Source organism: Galeopterus variegatus, unplaced genomic scaffold (assembly GCF_000696425.1).
Source record: "Galeopterus variegatus unplaced genomic scaffold, G_variegatus-3.0.2 Scaffold4651, whole genome shotgun sequence".
NCBI classification, from domain to species: Eukaryota; Metazoa; Chordata; class Mammalia; order Dermoptera; family Cynocephalidae; genus Galeopterus; species Galeopterus variegatus.
The window spans coordinates 10,134-32,097 of NW_007730762.1; the positions used below are offsets into that span (position 1 = coordinate 10,134).

Here is a 21,964-nt window from a genome sequence, read left to right on the forward strand (position 1 = left end):
TCTGGGATGGGGGGAGAATTTTCTGTTTCCTTAGATTCTGTGTCTGGCATTCATTCATCACAGAGACAAAAGATCAAAGTTGTTTACATCTCTCTGATCCAGCTTTTGTGGGTGTGCAAAAGTCATGTTGCAAACCTTCCAACCAATCCTGAGTTCACACCCCGAACTACTCACAGACCCAGCTATTTCCCCTGCCCTAAATCTACCCAGGGCCACGTGCCAGACAATGAGGGTTATTCAATCTAGATGACCTCAGCTGTTTACACTGCAGTGCCTCGCCCTTGCCTTTCCACAGAAGCCCCGAGAGGCTGGTCCCTGGGCTTTCCCTCCCTTCTCCTGCCTGCTGGTGCTCACATGTAGCCCTGTGTGGTGTGGCGTGCATTTTCTTGGGGAATGTAGGTAATAAATTCTTCTTCAGTCGTCTCTATAAATTAAAATGTCACAGGTGTAATTGGCACATGGTGCATAGCTTTTAAAAAAATTTTTTTTAACAATGTGATGGTATTAACTATTCCAAAAAATCCAATGTTCTTTTGGGAGAACTCTGAACTTTTCTTAATTTAAAAAATATTTTTAAAGTATGTAATCATCACAAAGAATTAGAAAGTTAATGTATTTACATTTCACATTTCCAGGGCTAGCAACTACTGTTGAAAAATAAACAAATAATATTTCTTGTTCTCTTTTGATTATGAAACACTAACTTTTGCCATCCCTTCCACTCTCCTCCTCCCCACCCCCATCCTTCTCTCCTCCCTTTCTTCTTGTTTTCTCTGCCCTAGACAAGACACAACGAGAGCCTCTGTGGGGATGGCTGGGACAGCGGGACAGGTAGCTCAGGTTGCAGACAGGATTCCTGATGCTAGCGCACCACATCCACCCTTACACCAGGGACAAAGCTCTAGGAAGAGCTTCTGATGCCAATCTTGCCTGAATTCCCGCTCCTGTGCCAACCCTCCAACCCAACACAGGTTTAGAGTAAAAACATTCTCATTAAAATCTGAGTAAAAGAGAAAATATGCTTATCATTCTTCCATTCTAACGCTAACCCTAACCCTAACCCTAATGCCTAACCCATAACCCTAACCCTGACCCCTCACACTAAACTCTAACTCTAACCAACCCTAACTCTGACCCTGACCCTAACCCTGGCCTTGACCCTTAACCCCAGAGCTGACCCTTAACCCTGACCCTGACCCTTAACCCTAACCCTTAACCCCAGCCCCAGCCCTGACCCCTATCCCAACCCTAACTCAAACCCCCACACCCAAACTTAGAATCCAAAACCCGATACTAACTCTAATCCTAATGCCTACCCCTAAACCTAATCCCTGAGCCTAACCCCAACCCTTGATCTAAACGATGACCCCTGAACTTTAATTTTTGCTTCATTGGTGATATTTATTCTTGAAGCTCCACACTTGTCCATTTTCTTGGCACCATTCAGCCCCTTCTGAATCTCAAATTCAGTCCGATTTGTTTCACCAGTTCTTTACATGTTTATATTTTTCATGTTAAGTCTCTGAAATCAGAGCTTTCATCTTCAATCCTGTCATGTAACTTCCATATAGGGGACACCTAGGAATTTAACATGAATCAAACTAATCATTGCAAATAAAATACTTCCTGCACTTTAAGACAGTTTCCATTATGAAAACATCCTTTAACATTCAAAAAATGGGAACTGTACCCCCCAAAATGTACCACTCTTCCAAACTCTATTGTCTTACGCACTTAGAGCTAGCCACTTTTTTTGGCCTATTCCAATTTCACATTTTAATCAGAAATAATGCCTTCCTATGTCTGCTATAAATGTTTCAGAATTAAAGCAATAGAAGTATCTTTGAAAGAAATTGTGTGATGTCAATCAAGAAATAGTTTGATTTTGAAAAGAAAATCACCAAGAATTTGACGACACCAAGCAATGCTGAGGATAAAATGTCTTTACCTTTATTGGTATCATTTGTGTTTCTCCATGTACATCAGCTCATTAAAATCCACGTTTCAAATTTCTTGGGTTTTTCCCTGTAAGTTCCAGACTGGCAAAAGTATTTCTCATACACATTTGATTCTTACATTACATACTTAATATTTATCAATTTGAAATTTGTTTTGCACAAGTCTATGGCTTTACTACTTTTCAAGACAAAAGTCACATATTAAAATACAGACTACGCAAAACATAAAAGCAAACAGTTGTCAAGAATGTGGTTTATAATACATACCTAACAGACAGTACAGGTTAAGATTTATCAGTTTAAAAAAAGGAAGTATGTATTATACTGAATTCTGGTATAAGGTGCTCAAGCACAGGAAAATTTACTTACATTCTTTTTTTTTTTTAAGATAAACACCAAACTATTTCTCACATATATTACAATGATATTTTTTAACCAAATTCTGGTTTAAAAATCACAGACTGACAACATGTAAATACAAAATGCTAGGAAAAGTTTTACAGGGAAAAACATATCTTATGCATTTTAATGAATTTTACAATCTAGCATAAAGGCAAATGTGGTTTTAAAAATGTAGTGCATATACAATTATAGGGAAAAAATTTAGTCAAGCCACCTAATATAATAGATTTCACAGATACCATTTATTTACTATTATGTCCAAAAATTCCCAAGTAACGTATAAGTTTCTACATATCAATTACAATAATGTCAACAAGGATCTGCAAACTATAAAGTATTAGCAAGTAAACTTAAAGCATGCATTTCTCTCTGAAAGAATGGAGCTTGACTTTGAGTTAGAAGGCAAGTAAACATAGCTATGAACTAACTTTCTTTAAATCAGCTTAAATTTACCAGTCTAGGGCAATATACATGGTTTTTCCAGCTGTGCATGCAGACTATATTGTGTGGTAAAAATGATTCAGTGACTAAAAAAGCAGAAAAAAATCCAAAATAACCAGAAATTAGTTAGTTAAGCTTGTGAAACTACAGAGACCATGAACCCCAGCAACTCCCAGGACACTAAGAGTAAAAATTAATCATAAAATGTGGATACTACTCCATCGCTGAGTTTGGGTTTAATGTTAACAATTTATACTATTCTTTTCTTTGGGTTAAAAAAAAAAAAAAAAGGTTTTAAAAAGAACCAGTGTTCTGAATCAATTCATTTTGCCGTCTGACTGCCAGAAAGCCTGATTTTCTTCCAGCCCCACAGCTGGATAAGACAGAAAGCTCTTGGCTCACAAAGCCTGGAGAAGATTGATTTCACACATCACTGTTGATTTAAACTGTTCTAATGCAATGAGGCTACTAAAATACATATATTTTTTCTTAAGAAAAATTACAAAACTAACAAATCTTTTTCTCCAGAATTATAAAAGATAAAATCTATGAGTCAGTACTCTAATGTGATCACAGAAAAATAGCAAACTGAAGTCAAAAGAGCACATGCTGTCTACAATACAGTCCCCAATCTATTTCTTGCATTCTTAATATTTTCCACCTGTTCTGAGGAGTAAGCCTGTCAACACTTTAGAAACCCACTATGGTCTTTAAACTTTGGTAAATAATCATGCCTATGGTTAGGGTAAAAGTAATTTAGCTTATTACTTACACAAAAAAACTTGTTTCATTTTTCAGGATATCCTTTAAGGGACTTACTTGACAGTGGTTCTTTTAAAGGTAACAAAAGGTGTCAGGGGGAAAAAAAACTTGGAATTCTTCTGTAATTCCAGAAAGACATCTGGCAGTTTGATATATTTATTCCACCTCCCCTAATCACAATTTTTCCTTTCAAAAATCACAATTAACAACTCACATAAGATTTAATTAATTTACTTAAAATAAGGGATGGCTTTTTAATGTTTCCGCCTCTAGGTAACTAAAAAGTTACATGAAACTCAGTGCCAGTAAGAGATTGATTCCATCAAACTTGGAATCAATCAAACTTGGACACAGGTGTGCCACACCCGGAAAAAATCAAACTTGGACACAGGTGTGCCACACCCGGAAAAGCTTTTATACATTTACCAACTTGTGCTTTATAAGAAACACAGGCTAATTTCAACTTCCACTTTCATTTTTAATGCATACCATGTGCACGTTGTGTGACGGATTGTCAGACAGTCTCTACCATGCACATCCTAGTGTTTTACTAGAGCTGCAAAAAACACACCTTCTCTAAGAGCATTCTCTCCAATTTGGGGAAACATTCTTCTTTGCAGTGTACATCTTGTAAGATTATGTTTAAAAAAATCATACCACTGAATCAAAATTTCAGAGGACAATCAAGAGCTAGAGAAAGAAAACTCTGATGTGGACGAGTACAGCAGTCCCCTTCCCAAGTGACCTGCTCCCAAGTGACCCTCGCAGCAGGCGGGCAGCACTCACTTCAGACTCAGCAACCTGCTTTTCCTCGTTACCCCTTTTTAAACAGCAGACTTATTTTTCTCGGTAATAAAGCAAGTAGTATTTCAGAGGCTCTGGCAGAGGGAGGCTCAGGACCTTCTGGCGAAGGAAGTTCACTGGGGGGTCTGGCTTTGTTTCAGGCGGTGTCTTCTCTTCCTCCCGCCGCTCCTCTTCCAAGTCCTCACAGCTGTTGTCATCGGAGGGGTTGGAAATGCGACTGGCAAAGACCTCTTTGTCCAAAAAAACAATCGTTTCCATCCGACGGCGGCGAACTCTCCTGCGCTTAAACCTAGGGGTGCTCTTCAGTCCATTTCCATTCTTGCTTGCTGCTTCCTGATGAATGACCTTCTTGATGGTGCCGCGGATGGCAATGCGTGCCAGGTCCTGGAGGCTGCGCACCGCCAGGGGCGCTGCGGGCAAAGGAGACCTGGTCAAACTCATCTGTGACAACACCACACAGATTATACATCTAAAAATCCTTACACCATTTTAACTCACTGTCAAATTTACAAATATGTTGCAGGAATATGAAAGTATTGTAAGCAAATGTCAATTAGTGATCTACTTTGCCTTGGTAAGGTACTTTCCAAAGACATTGTCAAACACACAGACGATTGGTTCCAGGACCCCCTGCGGATACCAAAATCCGTGGATGCTCAAGTCCCTGATATAAAATGGTGTAGTATTTGCATCTCTAGATTACTTATACTACCTAATACAATGTAAATGTTACATAAATAGTTGTTATACTGCATTATTTAGGGAATAATGACAAGAAAAAAGTCTGTATGTAAGTACAGATGCTATTTATTTTTCTTTTAATATTTTTGGTCCACAGTTGGTTGGATCCAGGGATATGGAACCCATACACATGGAGGGCCAACTCTACACTAATTCTTAACATTGAAAAAGGAAAGGAAGCAATATCTCTTGGCTAATCAATCAGTGGCAGAATTAAAACACAGATAATAGTTTGTTTCCTTGACAGCCTAGTGTCATTACTCTCTCTACTGTATTCATTCTTGTATTATTACATAATATTCTTCTATTTTATTTCCATAGTAATTTACAAACTGAATATTTGCTTCTTTCATTAAAGTAGAAAAATGCAAATCCGAACATTTTAAGAAAAATAAAAACTCTGAAGCACTGCAAGGAGAAGGAACATTGGGCAACTGCAGCTCACAGTTTCACGTAGGCAATATCGGGGCTTTTCTCAAAGAGAAGGGAGTGGCCGCGTGTTTAAATACATTAAACTGAAAATCAGCATCACTTTTCCCTCCAGTACACAACTTCTCCAAAGAACAATAGTCCACACTACAGGGAAGGCTCCTGTGTTATCCATAACATTTACTGCCAAAATCAGACAGCCTGCACAACATCTCAGTTCATCCCCACTGTTCTGAAATGGGCCTGTGTCCCAGGTTCTAGGCAAAGAATGAGTAGCACCTTCTCCCTCCATCGACACCAGCCTTTCTCTCTTGCTTTTCTGTCTTTGAGGACAAGGGGTCCTTCTCCCTTCTCCAGGACAGGCTTCAGCAGCTCCTTTATTTTCAGCCCTGCCCCTCCGCTGACCACCACGATCAATGTCTCTTGTCCTATCTATGCCCTGGTTTCCTCCTCGAATATTTCCATCTTTTCTTTCCCTCCCTCACCATCTCACTTCTAGAAAGATTATTTCCAGTGCCACTGAGATCTAGCCATTCCACACAAGATGCTGCAACAACTCCTTCACAGGCCATCACATTCCCAACTGCTGCTCTGGCCTGTCCAGTTCTCCCCAAGGGGCCACTGACTGTCCCCTCCCTCTGACTCCCCTGCCTGTCTCTCTCTGGCTCCTCATCTTTCACCCAGCCTAGCGTGGCTCCCTAAAGTTCCAGTCTCCACCATTTCCCCCTCTCGCTATGCCTGCTAACCCTTGGTTTTACATCCATTCTGTGGCTTTCAATAACAGAGACCAGCCAAAGGCTCCCCAGGTTCCAGTCCTTACTGGGGCCTTGAGACTCCCAACAGACCCACATCTACAACAGACAGTGGACACTTGAGGCTCACATGTCCTTCCTCAGAGAGGCCATATGTGTCCCTGAATCTTTTCCACTGTAGAAGCCAGTGTCTTAGTTTCCATCTTTATCTCTTGCCTGGAAAATTCCAACAGTTTCTTTACTGTTCCTGCTTCCAGTATGCCACCCGTCCATTCAATGTGAGAGTTGACCCCATCCACCTCACACCACGTGTCTACACACAACCCCACCAGGTGCCATCCTCACCCACAGCATGACTTCACTAGTCTAGGAAACTCTGGGCCAGCAAGATAAAAGCTGCAAATGACTCGACTGTTCACTTCAGGAACCCTCAAGAGCACCACATGCGTGCTTACCATCCAGCCTGGCTCTGAAGCCTTGTCTCAAAACAAGCATTGTCACCACGTTGTCACGATTCTCATCCAGGCCTGATCTTGTCACCACATTGTCACAATTCTCATCCAGGCCTGATCAAGCCACCACATTGTTACGATTCTCATCCAAGCCTGATCTTGCCACCACATTGTCACGATTCTCATCCAGGCCTGATCAAGCCCTCACACGGAGAGACTCCCTTTCAACCAGACCCTCATAAATACCCCAACTGTGGTATCACCTTCCCAAACTCTGCCCACAGAGGTTACTCTGCTAGGATCTTCAGGGAGCAGCATTTGACAAATTCACACTCTGCCTGACCCCCCAGGGTTACCCAGGACACAGATGTGCTGCACTTTTAATTTAAAACACCAATTAAACATCTTTTTAAAAATTGTGGAAAGCTGCTTAAATAAGAGATGTTTAATTTTAAGCAGCTCTCCACAGCCAATGTGATAAACTCAACTCTAACCTATATACCAGGTCCTGTTTCTCCCACATGCCCCAAACCTGACCACACAGTGAGAACGTGCATTTTGAATTTTGCCTTGCCTCTGTTGATACTTTTCCTCCCTTCTCATTTCAAGGAATTCTTTTTCACCCTTGAAGACCAAGCACAAACATCATCCTTTGATTGTCAAACCTTCCCTGATCCCTCTAAGCCCCTTTGCACGTTCTACTGTTGCTTGTTACCAAATTTCAAGGACTGTGTCTATTTCATATGATGTGTACTTATCTGAGACCAAAGGATTACTATTCGATAAATGATTCCTCATAAACGAAAAAACGTTTCTGGAAGGTATTCACCAAAATGTATTGTCTCTGGGTGTGAGACTATGTGTATTTATTTTTCTCTGCCTATATTTTTTTCCATTTTCCCGATTTTATAAATTGGATCAGAGAACATGCCAAATAATCTTATTTTAAGGAAAGTCACTTGGAATTCTCATCCCTGGGTGAGGTGTGGTTTAAATTATAAACATTAAAACAGACACTGGCCCTGCCGTTAGCTCCTTGCTGACTCTGCATCTTGAAGGACCTAATGCAAAGGCTCAGCGTGGAGGCCCCAGGGACAGTCCCCAGCCACACACCAGCAGACCAGCAGGAATGTACTCTCTGCCCTTGGTCTGCCCAGGTGAAGCAGGTGCCAGGAACGTGCCCAGGTGGAGCAGGTGCCAGCTGCTCTGGGGAGCAGACTGTGAAGTGGCCTCTAGCTCAATCACTCTTTCTCTAAAACCTCTCCCAGTAGAGAAGGCAAACAGTCCCCCACGTGCGAGAATTAACTATTATGTGGGCCCTCTGCTTTTAGTGGCATGATCAGCAACAGTTTTTTGTAGATGTAACAGAAGGCTAAAATAAACTAAGATAGGCTAAAAATAGATTATAATTTTTAAAATACCTAAAACCCCTTGTAGAACTTTAAGGTCTCAGTAGGAAGGAAATGCTCTTGAATATCAAAAAGGTCCTTATAAAACTCGTTTCAAATTCTAATGAGATTAAAACGATGTGAAAGATAAAAAGTAAAGATCTATTACTTACGTAACTGGACAAGTCTTGATTTTCCTGACTCTGAATGGCAGGGCTGGACCAGAGGAGCAAAAGAAACAGCCAGAATCTTTTTGGTTTCCCAAGCAGAAGGACCTGTGCGCGTTATCTTAGTCAACTATCCCAAAGACAAAAGAAGAATATTCAAAAGAGTTGGCTACTAGGTAGCTTGTATTTAAGTATAATCATTCCTATATGTGAGTATAATCTAAAAATGCACAGATTCACTAAAATGAAATGACAATATGGACCCCTAACGTGCTATGGCATGAAGTACAGTCATGTGCCACTTAACAACGGGGATACATCCTGAGAAACGCATCATTAGGCAATTTCATCATTGTGTGAACATGATAGAGTAAGCTTACATAAACCTCAACGGTACAGCCTCCTGCACTCCTCTAGCTCCATTAGACTCTTACGAGACCACCATCCCCCAACCTTGACCAAAATGTCGTCATGCGGCACATGACTCTACATCTAACTTATGAATATTCTTGCAAAAATGCTTAGCCTGGATATATATATTCAGGCCCCTAGACCTAACTTCTATTGACAGGAAATAAAGATAAGATAAACTAAGACAGAGAAACTAGTTAAAGAAAAACAGAAGGAAACAATCAGGTCAGGAATGTAACAACTTTCTCGACCTCAGTTGGGGGGAAAGTAAGAGCAGCAGCTGTTCTAAAGTAAAAGTAATTAAAGACACAACAACCCACCCCAAAACTCCAACCTATGCTGAATCCGGGCCTATTTCTCCTGGGATCATAACTACAAAAAAGACATTCTTGCAACAACTGGGGACTAAATAACAGATACTGTTACAGAGTCACTGTTACTTTCTTTAAATGTAAACCTGTCATCCTGGACACCCAGATGCCTATCCTCATTCTTTGGAGATGAATACTGAAGCGTTTAAACAAGCTTCATTCTGACATCACCTCCACAAGAACACTAGAATTTGGTGGCCAATGTACTGCAACACAGGTCATCTAAACGTTTCTTCTGAATTAAAGTAGTACGAGCATCAGAGAACACAATTAGACAACATGGCCCTCCGTGTGTTCTGTGTAACTGGGCCAGCTCCAAATGACCTAAACAGATCACAGTACTATTCCTGGCCAGTTCTGTCATGCTATGATTATAGGCTAGTCTTTTCTAAAAATATCTAAGCCAATAAATCCTCTAAAACCTAAGATTCTATGTCATGCATCTTAGAACTAAAAAGATTAAGTACCCATATACTAGGTAAACATGAACAAGTTAATGACATTCTTGTATATGAGCAAAAAGTTTTTCAAAAGCATTTTTAAAAAGGAGAATTTACAGTTATGATGAACATCAAATATTTTAATATAATAAATACATAATATATGAAACCTGAAAAAAAACTATAAACCCCTATTTCATATTCTACATGAGCAGATAAAATATTGTAAAGATGTCCAAAACCCTCAAATTAATCCAGAGATAATACAATTCCAATCAAAAATTCAATGCACTGCAACACAACAAAGATTTCTAATATCATGTGCATAAGAAAGACATATTTAAAACAATATTCTGGGAAGGAAGAGCAAAGAGGGGGGTGTCTCAGCCCCATCACACACTACAGCAGTCACCAAGGACACAGCTGCTTGCCCTTCCAGGCTGCTGACAGCTCTGCCTTTGAAGGGGCGCCTGGGAAGAGACTCTGCCCAAGCACTTCTGCTTTTGAGCCTGTACCTGGAGGAGATAATGGATGTAGACAAAGATACAAGAATATCCACAAAAAAATGGCAAAAAGTGCTTCATGGCAGCACTTCTGTGTTCATAACAACACAAAGGCTGGAAATGAATATGAATATGACACCCAAATGTGCATCATATTCTGTTTTGTGGACAAACAATGGGCTGGGTCGGGGGGACCAGCCGCTCCAGCATGAGAGAAATGCGAAACTGATGTTGAGACTGAAGAGGTCAGAAAATCCTCTGGTCCTGATTTTGAGATGGAAGCATCAGTATGAATCCACGGTACATTCTATCTCCAAACAAAACCAAACCATGTACATGTGTCTGTGTACATCCCAGTTCTGGAAGTCCACTGAAAACACTAATCCAGTATCAATGAGCACTCCTAGGCCCCAGTTGTGGCCTCTAAACACCAACTCACATTAAAATGAAACTGAGGTCCCCAGAGAAATGGTTAATTCCAAGTCTGAGGTCAAAAATATACAAACTGAGTCTGGAACATCTTTTCTTACCAGAAAACAGAAAAAGCTATCAAAGACTACTGAGGTTGTATCAAAGGCCAAGAACCAACATAAAGAGGCTCACACTGGACAAAGAAGAGACAATTTGCATTTTAGCAAGAATCATGCAATGTTAAAACATTAGATATGCTTAAATCCATGAATTCATAAGATACTAAAAAACAAACAAAACCTCATTGGTTACCACCTTTGGCAGATGCTAGAGAACCAAATTATTGAGAAAATTAACAAAGGTTAAGAATCAAAATGTATCCTGCCTCTCCTGTGTAAAATATACCTCAGGATAAGCAAATCAGTAATAAGGGTTTTTCTCTTTACAGAAGTCTTCCAGCTAGTAAATGAAGAAACAATGGAATCAGAATGTATTATTCTATAGCCCTAACAAAATAATGGATCAGGGCCACAATCATGCTGTCAGCATCAGAAAAAAGGGACAGCAGACAGGATGTACCCACAAATGGAAGCATCTTTTAACACCTGGAAAATATCCTGTGTCCCAAATAAATCAAACCTGAACCTAACCAAGTCTCCAGATCCAAATGCCAATTCATAAAGACTACAGAGGACAGAAGAACATGCAAAACATCACCACAGAGACACGTTCTCTGCAAAATCCAGACTGCAGAAAGCACTATAAGACAAATGACCTGATTTCTTCAACAAAAAAATTGCAAGGAGAAAGTGAAAAAGAGAGAAGGAAGGAGAACCTACATACTAAGAAAGCCTTAAGAGATGCACATCAACCAACTGCAGGATATAAACCTGAAATGGGACCCTCATTCAAACAAACTACTTGAGAAATTCTTGAGACAGTAAGGAAAATCTGAACACAAATTGGATATTTGAAGATATTAACAAATTACTATTAATTTTTTAGGTCAATAACGATGTTTTAAAAAATAGAGCCCTTTTACAGATATATACTGAAATATTCATAGATGAAAATTTTTTTAAATTATGGGATATTCACTAAAGCCTTTATATAACAGTAAGTAATAATGAAATACTACACACAGCCTAATGTCTGATAACAGGAGCTAGTTAGTAAACTCGGTCAATGATTCAACAAGCTACTACATAAGCACTAAAATGATGACGTAGAACCATTAAATGACTTAAAATATACTCATGAACTCTTTTAAGTAAGTTATTAACCAGTATGCACAATAAACTTTTTTTAAAAGGAGGAGTATAAATTAAAAGAAAAGCACTGTAAAAATCACACACCGACAGCAGGATAGGTATGGTGAGCAGTTTTTCTTAATGTTCAGATCTTATGGATTTTCTAAAATGAATATTACTCTTTGAACAAAATAAATGCTAATATTTAAAAACTGCACAAAATTGCATAAAAATGCACAATCTTCTAATTTTATCATTTCTGTTTTTCCTAGTTCTTTAAGACTGATAGACACTCTTCCTGAGACCAATTCATGTCTGATTAAATGTGCTCATTATTATAATCTATTTTTCCCAGTGAAACTCAGTGTCTAAAATATACATAGACATGCATGACCAAATAGCAAAATTGGACAAGATTCCCACTAAGCAAAGGATTCCTGTAATATATTTGTCATCAAGGTATTTAACAATTAGACTAGCAATTAGAATATAACTACTCTAATAATTTTATATGCAGTAATTCTCACAATAGAACAATTATAATAGTTGGGGGGAATGAAAGGGAGGAGGTAGGAAAGGCGGGTGGGGGTAAGGGGAGGGGGTGAAGAAGGAAAAGAGGAGAAAGAGGAGGGAGGGCTTCAGGTGCAGGCCCCAGCAAGAGCATGTGCACGGCCTGGGCTGGGCCAGCTCCCTCACCTGCCCTGCCTCTGCTTCCCAACTTGTGACATGGAGGGAGCTGTCATAAAGGTGAGTATATTTAAACCACCTGCAACACATCCTGCCAAGCAGTCTGCAAAAACGCCAGTAATGAAGGACTCTGACCTTCTCTTCCAGGGGCATAACAAGGATCCCGCCTACTTTGAGAAGATTTTTCATGTACTCTTCATGTTCCTTCTGCACACCGGCCCCACAGTATACTCGGTCATACTGGGAACAATCTGGAGAAATCTCTAGGCAATTACCAGTAACAAAGGAAGGTTCGCAGAAGTCAAACCTGTAAGTAAAAAATGTTTTCTGTAACTAAATGTATCACGCTGCAACAAGTCAACACAGTAAATCTATGCTAACCACAGGTTATGTTTTAATTCTAAAATCCCAGGGCAATGTAATAGTTTACAGAGCCAGGGAAGCCACACTTCCAGAAAGAATTATATACTAAACAACATAAGCATGATGCAAATTTAAAACAACCTCCAATCATCGTTGTCACTGCTCATCTTACAGCTCATTATCATACTCAAGATCTATAAAATGAGTGAAATGAAGGAAAGAAAAGTTTGTTTTTTCTAAAAATTTTAATCTCTAAATGAGAACTTTAATGCTTTATTTTAAAATGGGAAGAGCTAGTTAAACATACTGTTTAGAGACAAATGCAACACTTTTATTTTTGAAATAATTAGGTGATAAAAATTTGTCTATATTGGAAACATGAAAATTCAGCAAAATGAACATTTTTTCCTTATGCTGGTGAGAAATTACCTTTATGTAGGTACCATAGTTACAAAAACCTAAAGCCCTTAAAAACACAGAATATTAAAAAAATAATTAGAACAGACATGTGGGCCGGCCCGGTGGCGCACTGCTACAGTGTGCCGCTTGTGAGCATGGCTGCACTCCCGCCGAGGGTTCGGATCCCACATACAGACCGGCCACTCACTGGCTGAGCGAGGTGCGGGAGCAACACCGAGGGTTGCAATCCCGTTGCCGGTCCCGGTCCGGTACGGGCGCGACACTGAGGGTTGCGATCCGTTGCCGGTCACGAAAAAAGACAAAAAGGAAAAAAAAAAAAGAACAGACATGTAAATATCCCTAGGATCACCTACCACAGTTTAATCACATTTCCTGGCATATGAACACTAATAAACTGATTTCTATCTATCTAATCAAAAGCTCATTAAATTATAATTTACACCCTCAGACCCAATGGATATTATTTGATCTTACTTGTCAAAGCTATCACTCGTTCTGATGAAGAAGTCCAGTTTCTGTTTTGCATACTCTATCACATCTGAATGAAGTTCCACCCCATGGTTTACACCAAAAGGACCTAAAAGGTTTGAGAATAGGAACACTTTTAGAACTGAGGGCAAGAACTCCTGCTCATTTATTTCTATTTTAGCAATTGAAACACATCTGATTTAACACAGATAATTACAGAAATTCACAAGGTTTTAAAATTTTATCACATTACTGGGCCTAAATGAGGGCTAACTTTTAAATGTGTACAGCAGTTCCTGCTCACTACACCATAAATGCTTGTTTTGATTTCTGGGTCTCTGTTCCAAAATTTTAAAAGGATCAGTTGAAAACAGAAAAAAAAAAAAAAAACCAAGAGTTCAGGGCCTTACTACCAAATTAAAGAAGAAACATGTATTTGCAAATGAAACTGACAGACTTCACTTGTGCTTTTCCAGAGGTGTATTTAAGACAATTCTGTTTTCCCCAAAAGTTCCCCCAAAACACTCAGATGTGGACATTTTAATAATCCTCACAAAATAGGTTTTAATCATTTAAAAAATATATAATTCCAAGTCACAATGAAGCATTTTTGTATCAAAGAAAATTTACCAATAATCTGAAATAAAACTGAGAAAGTTATGAGCCGGCTTAATGATGAACACGTTCCCATAATATAAAACTGCTCTAGGTTAAATCTGGGTGAGCAGAGAATAAACTATTTAAATGTAACTAAGGTGAATCTCCATGTCGTGGGAACCCATTTACATGAAAGTCAAAACCAGGCAAAACTCCTCTGTGCTGATGGAGGTTTATAAAACCCCGGTCACCTTTCAAGAAGGAAGAGGGGCGTGAGAGCCTTCTGGAGAGAGCGCTGTACCCTGCATCTTGTTCTGGGTGATACTTATGTGAACACTACAAAAATTCACTGAGCTCCACACTTCACACTTGTTCATGTGACATAGGTAAGTTACACCTCAATTTTTCAAAATCTATATGGGAAAATCAACAGGGCATGCAGGACTTTCTTTGGTAGACATGTACTCATACTGTAGCACTCAACCCTACAATCCAGCAGAAATATAAACAGGCACCATCTGGGCTTCCTCCACCCTCACATTTTGCCACTTGGATATATCTGGTCCTGTCCTAGGACAACAGCCAGCACCTCAGGCCAAGGCTTCCCAGGCCTCATCTGGACAGCTGTGCCCGCTACACTCTTCTCTCAACAGCTTCTTCTCCAACAGCTGCTGCTAAAACATTCCCTCCTCAAAACACACCCTATTTGAGAAGTCATATTTTCACTGTTTACAGCCTCAAATCCCAAATTATTCTGAACTTCAGGACCTTCTGCCAACTCTGTGACTTCAATTCCCATCACTGTGATATAGGAGCACTGTGCCAAGGACCAAGAAAAGCTGCTTTTTTTTTTCCTATTCATCACATTTTCATTAACCCCTCACCTTCACTATCAAAACACTTATTGAGTAGTTAATTCTAACAATCAATATGGCACATGGTTCCTATTCCAAAGAAGCTTAACACCAGAGTAATAACACATATACTTCAACCCCCACCCACCAATAAAAAGATGACTAGCAAGGGGAGGAGGATATGGTGGGGGGGCGTGGGCAGGACGAGGTCAAGAAGGCGGCATCTAGGACACAGCATTGTGACATGGCACTGAAGCCAGACCCACAGGCCCCCCCTTGGCAGAGCAGCTCCCACATACTTGCTGCTCCCTAATCACAGAGCACTTTGAGACAGGTTAGTCTTGAGTTCCCATCTCTGAAGCAGGTATTGCGTCCTCCCCTTGCTGATGAGAACCAAAGGCAAGGAGAGTCCTGAGCAAAGGGGAGAGAGGCCCACAGAACATGGGAATGTGGCTGAGCCCAGAAGTTTAGAGCAGGCAAAAGGCTCAGAGTGAGGACCTCTATGTCAGATCAAAGACTGCAGACCTCACATGCGCAGGCACTGAAAAGCCAATGAGGTTTTCACTCTGGAATGATTTGCACCAAATGGCATTAAGGTTGAATAAACTGGAGCACCTGGACACAGAGAGAGCGGCCTGGCCAAGGCGTGGAATCCACCCCTGACAGCAAACTCTAAAGTCAATTCCTTCAAATACATCAGAGCAGCAAGTCATGTCTACTACAGCAGAAAATACGCCTTTCCTTTCTCAGATGTCTCCTCTCCGGACATCTAATGAAATTCCTAGTAAATCGGGGACTCAGAAAAGAGAAGCAACAGTATTGAATTGTAACCATTTCTTTGTAACTTCTAGGGGATGTCAAATGCAACAGGCCATTTCAGGCTTACTTGAGTCACCTTTTCCTAAACATTTCAGCTCTTTTCAATACCATTTGTAATCCAGTCAGTTTGATAATATATTTCCTCCAGAAGTACTACCTTAGCAGTAGCTCCTCCAATTTTCCAGCTACAAGGCAGGGAATCATAATTCGCAAATTCAAAAATGATAAATAATCTGGGCACTGTGTTCTCTTCTCAAAGCATAAAAACCAGAATAGTCTCAATCCAAGTATCAAATTAGGGTCAAAAGCTTAAAAATAAAAACCTACAAACTTAAAAATCTGAAGGTAAGAGTCTATATCCTAAAGCCAAATGATCAGTCTCAAAATTTCACCAAATTCCAAAATATACAAACTTATAAAGAAACCAAAATTTCCATTCCATATCCACAAAAATCAATCAATCGTTACTGCTGGGATTTTCCAAAGTGACTATAAAATTACAAAGGAACAATGCTGATGTACATGCAATGTATTTTTTATACAACATGTAAACCATTATAACTTGAATGCTCAATATCGAGAATTTTACACTGACTTGATAATACCAAAATACTTAAGCTAAAAACTTTGTGGACATTCTTGATGTTTCCTTCATACCCATATCCACTCCATCAGCAAATCCTGTCAGTTCCAACATCAAAAAGTACTTGTATAGTCTCCAGCCACCTTGCACCAGCTTCACTCAGTGTCTCTCAGCCAGCATGCCACAGCAGCCTTGGCCCCTGCTCCCCCTCAGAGTAACCTTCCACAGCACACATCAGCACACATCGCTCCTCTGGCAAAACCACTCCACCTCACTCAGAGTAAAAGCAAGGGTTTGGGCCATAATCTCAAAAGACACAATCCTGAACGCCATAATCCCAAACACTGACATCGTGAAAAAACAAAATCCTTTCAGTCTAAAATCCCAAAAATCACAATCCCAATAGATCAAAATCCCAAAAATATAACTCTGGGAAAAAATAATTTTAGAAAATGTCTTTAAAAGACATTTACATTTTTAAAAAAGAAAAAAAGTAGCTATTTATCATAATGTAAGACTTCAAAATATAGTAATAATCATGAAAGTCGGCCAGTTTTTACAGGGTCCCTCTGTGCAACTGCCCACAATCTATGCCTGTAACACACTTTTTCATATGCCCCATTATTTTTAGCTGTTTTGGGTTTTTTTTTTTTTTGGGGGGGGGGTTCGTTTTTTAGTTCTTTTCCCCACTGTGTTAAACTGTCAGCATTATTTTTTACAATTCACCATGCTATGTATTGCAACTTTGCATCGTTACCAAAACTGGATGTAAATTGTGTAAAACTTTAAAAAGTGTTCTAATTTGCTTTATACACTTTTTACAAATTTGACTCCACGAAAGTACTTTACCACAACATTGACTTTCTATGTAAGCACCATTAGTGTGCATAAAAACACTGAAACTTCCTCAATAAATGAAAAGCTGTCCTTTTTGTGCATGAATTTGTAAAAGAGAAAATTTCTCGAGACCTCAGTTCTCTGGGTGACTGTCTACACAGTGGTGGCCCAGAGGAGTTTTTGACCAATCTCACCAAAAAATTCAGAGTGTTCATCATGGTATTTCAGATGACAACAGTTATAAAGCTAGGTGCACACAATTACTGACCACAGTGATATGAATTTATATATTTCACTGTTTGACCTATTTCTTTATGAATACGGTTCACCTGCTCATAACTCTTATACCTGTGTGACTCCCAAGTATACCAAGTACTTATGCTTGCAAACATGTATATGTTATTACTGCCTATTTTATTGTGTAAAGTGGCCTATAAATTATTCTGCTGTTTTTATGTTTCTCGAATAAATCCCCTTTTAAAAATGTAAATAAATGTCTTTTAAAGAATTTTTAATTATTTTTTTTTCCAGGATTATATTTCTGGGATTTTGATCTTTCAGGATTATGATTTTTGGGATACTGCTGGGAAGGCCACAGTCTCTACCAGGGCCTGCCTTCAGCAGACTGTATGTTCTATCCAAGGAGATATCTCCCAAACAGAGACACATGAGCTGTCAGATTCTCCTTCCAGACTTACCGAGAATGAGGCCCACCATGGAGCTGAGGTACCCAGTGCCACTGCCCAGGTTCAAAAACGAGAGTCCAGGCTGCAGATCCAGGGCTTCCATCACCTCTGAGTAGATACATGGGGCTGACAGGTGAATGTTTCCATGCTTCCATGCCAAGTCTTTATAAGCATTTTCTTTAAATTCTTCAAGATAATAATCTGCGCGATCGATAGCTCGGAAAGCCTGCTCTACCAGCTCAGTCCGGATGTACTGTGCTTCTTTCAAATTATCTATCAGCTCATCATTGTCTTCACCAGCACTCACAGCACCGCCCATGTTCAAGATTACAATTAGGCAACACTACAATTAAAAATGTTAAAAAGAGCTATTTACATTAAAGTTAAGATTATAACAATAAAAGTTCTAAATACATACCAATTTCAAACTCTGAATTATGAAAATAATACAGATGGAATATCTTCTGTCAACACCCAACCCACCCCCCAGAGATGCAAAATTTAGAAGAAAAAAATACCACTTCAATTAGAGATTCAGGTAAACCACAAATACTAACAAATTACTCGATGTTCATTTGAAATTTAAGTGGTATCCTATATCTTATCTGGGAACTCTACCCCCCAAAATATACACAAATACCAATCCAAGTCAAGCAATCCAAACAATCTGTTGATTTGGATATGCTGATATTCAAATTGTAAGCAAAAACATCATCAACAAAATTCTCTTCCCAAATAGAACATATTGTGACAAGTGCCTTTCGCAACAAACACCAAATCAGTTTCAAGGCTAGAGCCTAAGCCTAGGAGGGGCTGCCACCACAACTTCCCACGCCCACTTCTGAAGGGCACTCGGTGCAGCTCCCAGCTCTCCCTCCTCACCTGCTCCCAGATCGCCTCTAAGAAGAAAAAGTGTGGTGTGTATCCTTCTGAGCCCAACCGTTAAAATGCAATGTGCCTTCATCTAATTCAGAGGGAGATGCTCGTTCATCTGGAAAAGTTTTACTCTTCCTAAAACTGTAAAAATATCCTTCCCTATTTTCACTTACCCAACATGACTTTCTCAAAGTAATGGCTTTACTTCACATACGACAGTGATGCTTTACAAAGCATGATATAAATTGGGTAAAAATAACCACCAGACCCCAAGAAGACTGACACATTTTCTCAATCAGGACAACTTTCATAACAACCTATTATAATCCTATCACTACAAAGTTTATACTTGCTTCCGCCTCACAATCTCTGGATTTCTTTTTTTTCTTTTTTTTTTTTCCTTTTTTTGTCTTTTTTCGTGACCGGCAACGGATCGCAACCCTCAGTGTCGCGCCCGTACCGTACCGGGACCGGCATCGGGATCGGCATCGGGATCGCAACCCTCGGTGTTGCTCCCGCACCTCGCTCAGCCAGTGAGCGGCCGGTCTGTATGTGGGATCCGAACCCTTGGCGGATCCGAACCCTTGGGAAGCGCCACTGCACTTCCCAAGCGGCGCACTGTAGCAGTGCGCCACCAGGCCGGCCCTACAATCTCTGGATTTCTAACAGCAGGATGAGGGTCAGAAGGAAATACTTGGGAGAAGATTCCAATCACACCCACATATACAACTGACAGTAGTGATGGTAGAGGTTCTGAAAATAAATGACCACGTGGATGACCCCTCAGCTTCTTACAACAGGTAAATACAACATGTGAAGAAGCATCCAGCTTAACACAAATTCTCTTCCATTTTATGGTGGAAGAGTCAATCTTCATAATCAAGATCCTAGAGCTGAATATTAGATTTTTCAAATCACCCAGATGGTCCAATTATTAAATTTTCACCCCCTTTTTAAGTTGTTTCAGAGTCCATGTTAGATTATAGTCCACGGCCAGTAAACATAGACAAACAGAATGAAGTCCTAATGAGGTAGAGTTTAATCTCGGATAAGCCACTTAGTTCTAAGACTACACCCATAGCCTAGCACAGTCATCTTACAATCTGGATCACTGGTTAACAGTGGAGTCATGTGTTTGGACGTTTAAGGGTCCATTTAGGAAAAGACCTGGAAATCATGCATCCTGCTCAGTGCTGGGTCAGGAAAGCTGCTTCTTCACTCACAGACCTATATACAATGTTCTACCACTATTCCAGTACCCTCCTTTCCTCTTGAGAAGGCAACAACAGACTGTGTAGTGAGCATGTTCTATTCCCAATGAGTACCTGTCACTTATTTTGGAATTCTCCTCACTGTGAGTTTATTCCATATTAAAAGGACAGCTTTTTAATAAAAACAGCTATCACCTCATTACAGGTGCCACTGCCAGTCATGACCTCATGTAAACTTCACAACATTATGAAGTAAACTGGGACTAAGCAGTTAACTTGCTCATGATCCCACAGCCAGTGTGAGATGAGTGATATGGCTCAGACCCAGGACTGTCCAGCCAAGGGCCAGTGTTTTTTTTTTACACCACACCAGTGTAGCTTTTGAAATCTCTCAAGGGAACAATACTTTTTACCACACAACATGTTGGTAATCTTTTGAGTATGGGGTAACCCTATCTATTGCCACTGTTAGGATGCATGTGAATATCTGTGGGATCTGATATTTACTATTAGCTTTGCCTGGTAATCTAACACCCTCTCGCACTGAAAACCATGATGGCTTACTACTGACCATGGATGTGATCAGTCATGGTGCCACCAAAAACACCAACAACAAATTCAGACATCCTTGCCAAACCAAGTCCTACCACTTTCACCTAGATTCTACAATCCCGTCAAATCCTATTTTTCAAAATAATAGTGGAGAATCATGTTTAGGATGCTGCACTTGATTATACGAGGGTACTTTTTAAAAGTTCGTGGAAAAATAGAATTGAAAGACAATGGAAATTTTTTCATGTACTTCTTGATGTACCCTCATACTGTGCACTTTATCATCTGCTGTAATCCTGAATATAACCACTACTCTGTAGTAATTGGCCATAGTCCAACACGGCAACCTTGCTCTCGGTACTACTCCTTCCAAAACCAACTGCCAGGGCACCTGAGGAAGACTCACGGAGCAGAGCAAGAGGCCGGGAGGGTCCGAGGACTGACACTTGAGTAAGCTATGACTGTGACTGTGTCAATGTAAGCACGAAGCCGTGATAATGAGGATACCGATTCCAGTCGATGCTGGGTTTCACAAACTACACGTAGAGGGCTACATTCCAGTCTGGATGTCATTTCTTAAGGAGAATATGTACAAAGTAACTCATGTGGAAGATGAGCTGGGGAAAAGGACGCCAAATCACACCTCCACCGGGCAAAACGACGCAAAAAAACTGAGCCATCTCCTCTTGACAACTAGAATTCTTACAAGGAATGCAAAGGGGCTTTTTTCAAATGCTTGAAAGGCTGCCACATGCACACCACTGGCAGGCCTGACAAAAGCTAGACCAGTGGTATGCACGTTGGATAAAGACAATTCCTAACAAATACACAGAACAGCTTACTAAAAACTAGACTTGCAAACACTGAAACGAGCCCTTCCTCAGAACACCCTCGGCCACGTGCCACTGCAGGGACAAACAGAACTGGAGCCCTGCGAGGCACGGAACCCATGGCCTTGGAGTTCCCTCGCATCTCCTCGAGCGCACAGAAGCAAGCATCTACGCCCCAAGCACCACCACGAGAGTGTGAGTCGTTTGCAGGACCTCAGCTCCACCGCCTCTCGAGCGCCGGTCTGTCCCAGCTGTTCAGCGGCTGTCCCAGCTGCTCAGCAGCGCAGACTCCTTTGGCCTCTCCCCCGCTGAGGAGAACAAAGAAAGCATCCCCAGCGCCCGAGCACGGAGGGGCGAGAGGCGCACCCCTCTCCCAGACGACCCGAAGGCGCGAGCCCAGGAGGCCCTCCCACCCCGCCACGAGGACCTTTCCCGGACGCCCGAGCGCACGTCCCCAGGCGCGGGGGCGCTGTTCCGAGCAGCCTGTGCCGCCTCCGGA

At 40.6% G+C, this 21,964-nt stretch overlaps 1 protein-coding gene across 1 annotated transcript; it reads right to left on the reverse strand.

Annotated features, from left to right (window-relative positions):
- Window positions 1-1,927: 1,927 nt before the first annotated feature.
- Window positions 1,928-21,744, reverse strand: PCMTD2 (protein-L-isoaspartate (D-aspartate) O-methyltransferase domain containing 2). Its single transcript, XM_008588054.1, has 6 exons — window positions 21,679-21,744; window positions 18,009-18,339; window positions 13,627-13,729; window positions 12,505-12,676; window positions 8,303-8,426; window positions 1,928-4,777 (listed from the first exon to the last, which is right to left on the reverse strand). Exons 2-6 carry the CDS (start codon window positions 18,313-18,315, stop codon window positions 4,401-4,403), a joined length of 1,083 nt encoding a protein of 360 aa, XP_008586276.1. The 5' UTR covers window positions 18,316-18,339; window positions 21,679-21,744; the 3' UTR covers window positions 1,928-4,400.
- Window positions 21,745-21,964: the final 220 nt, after the last annotated feature.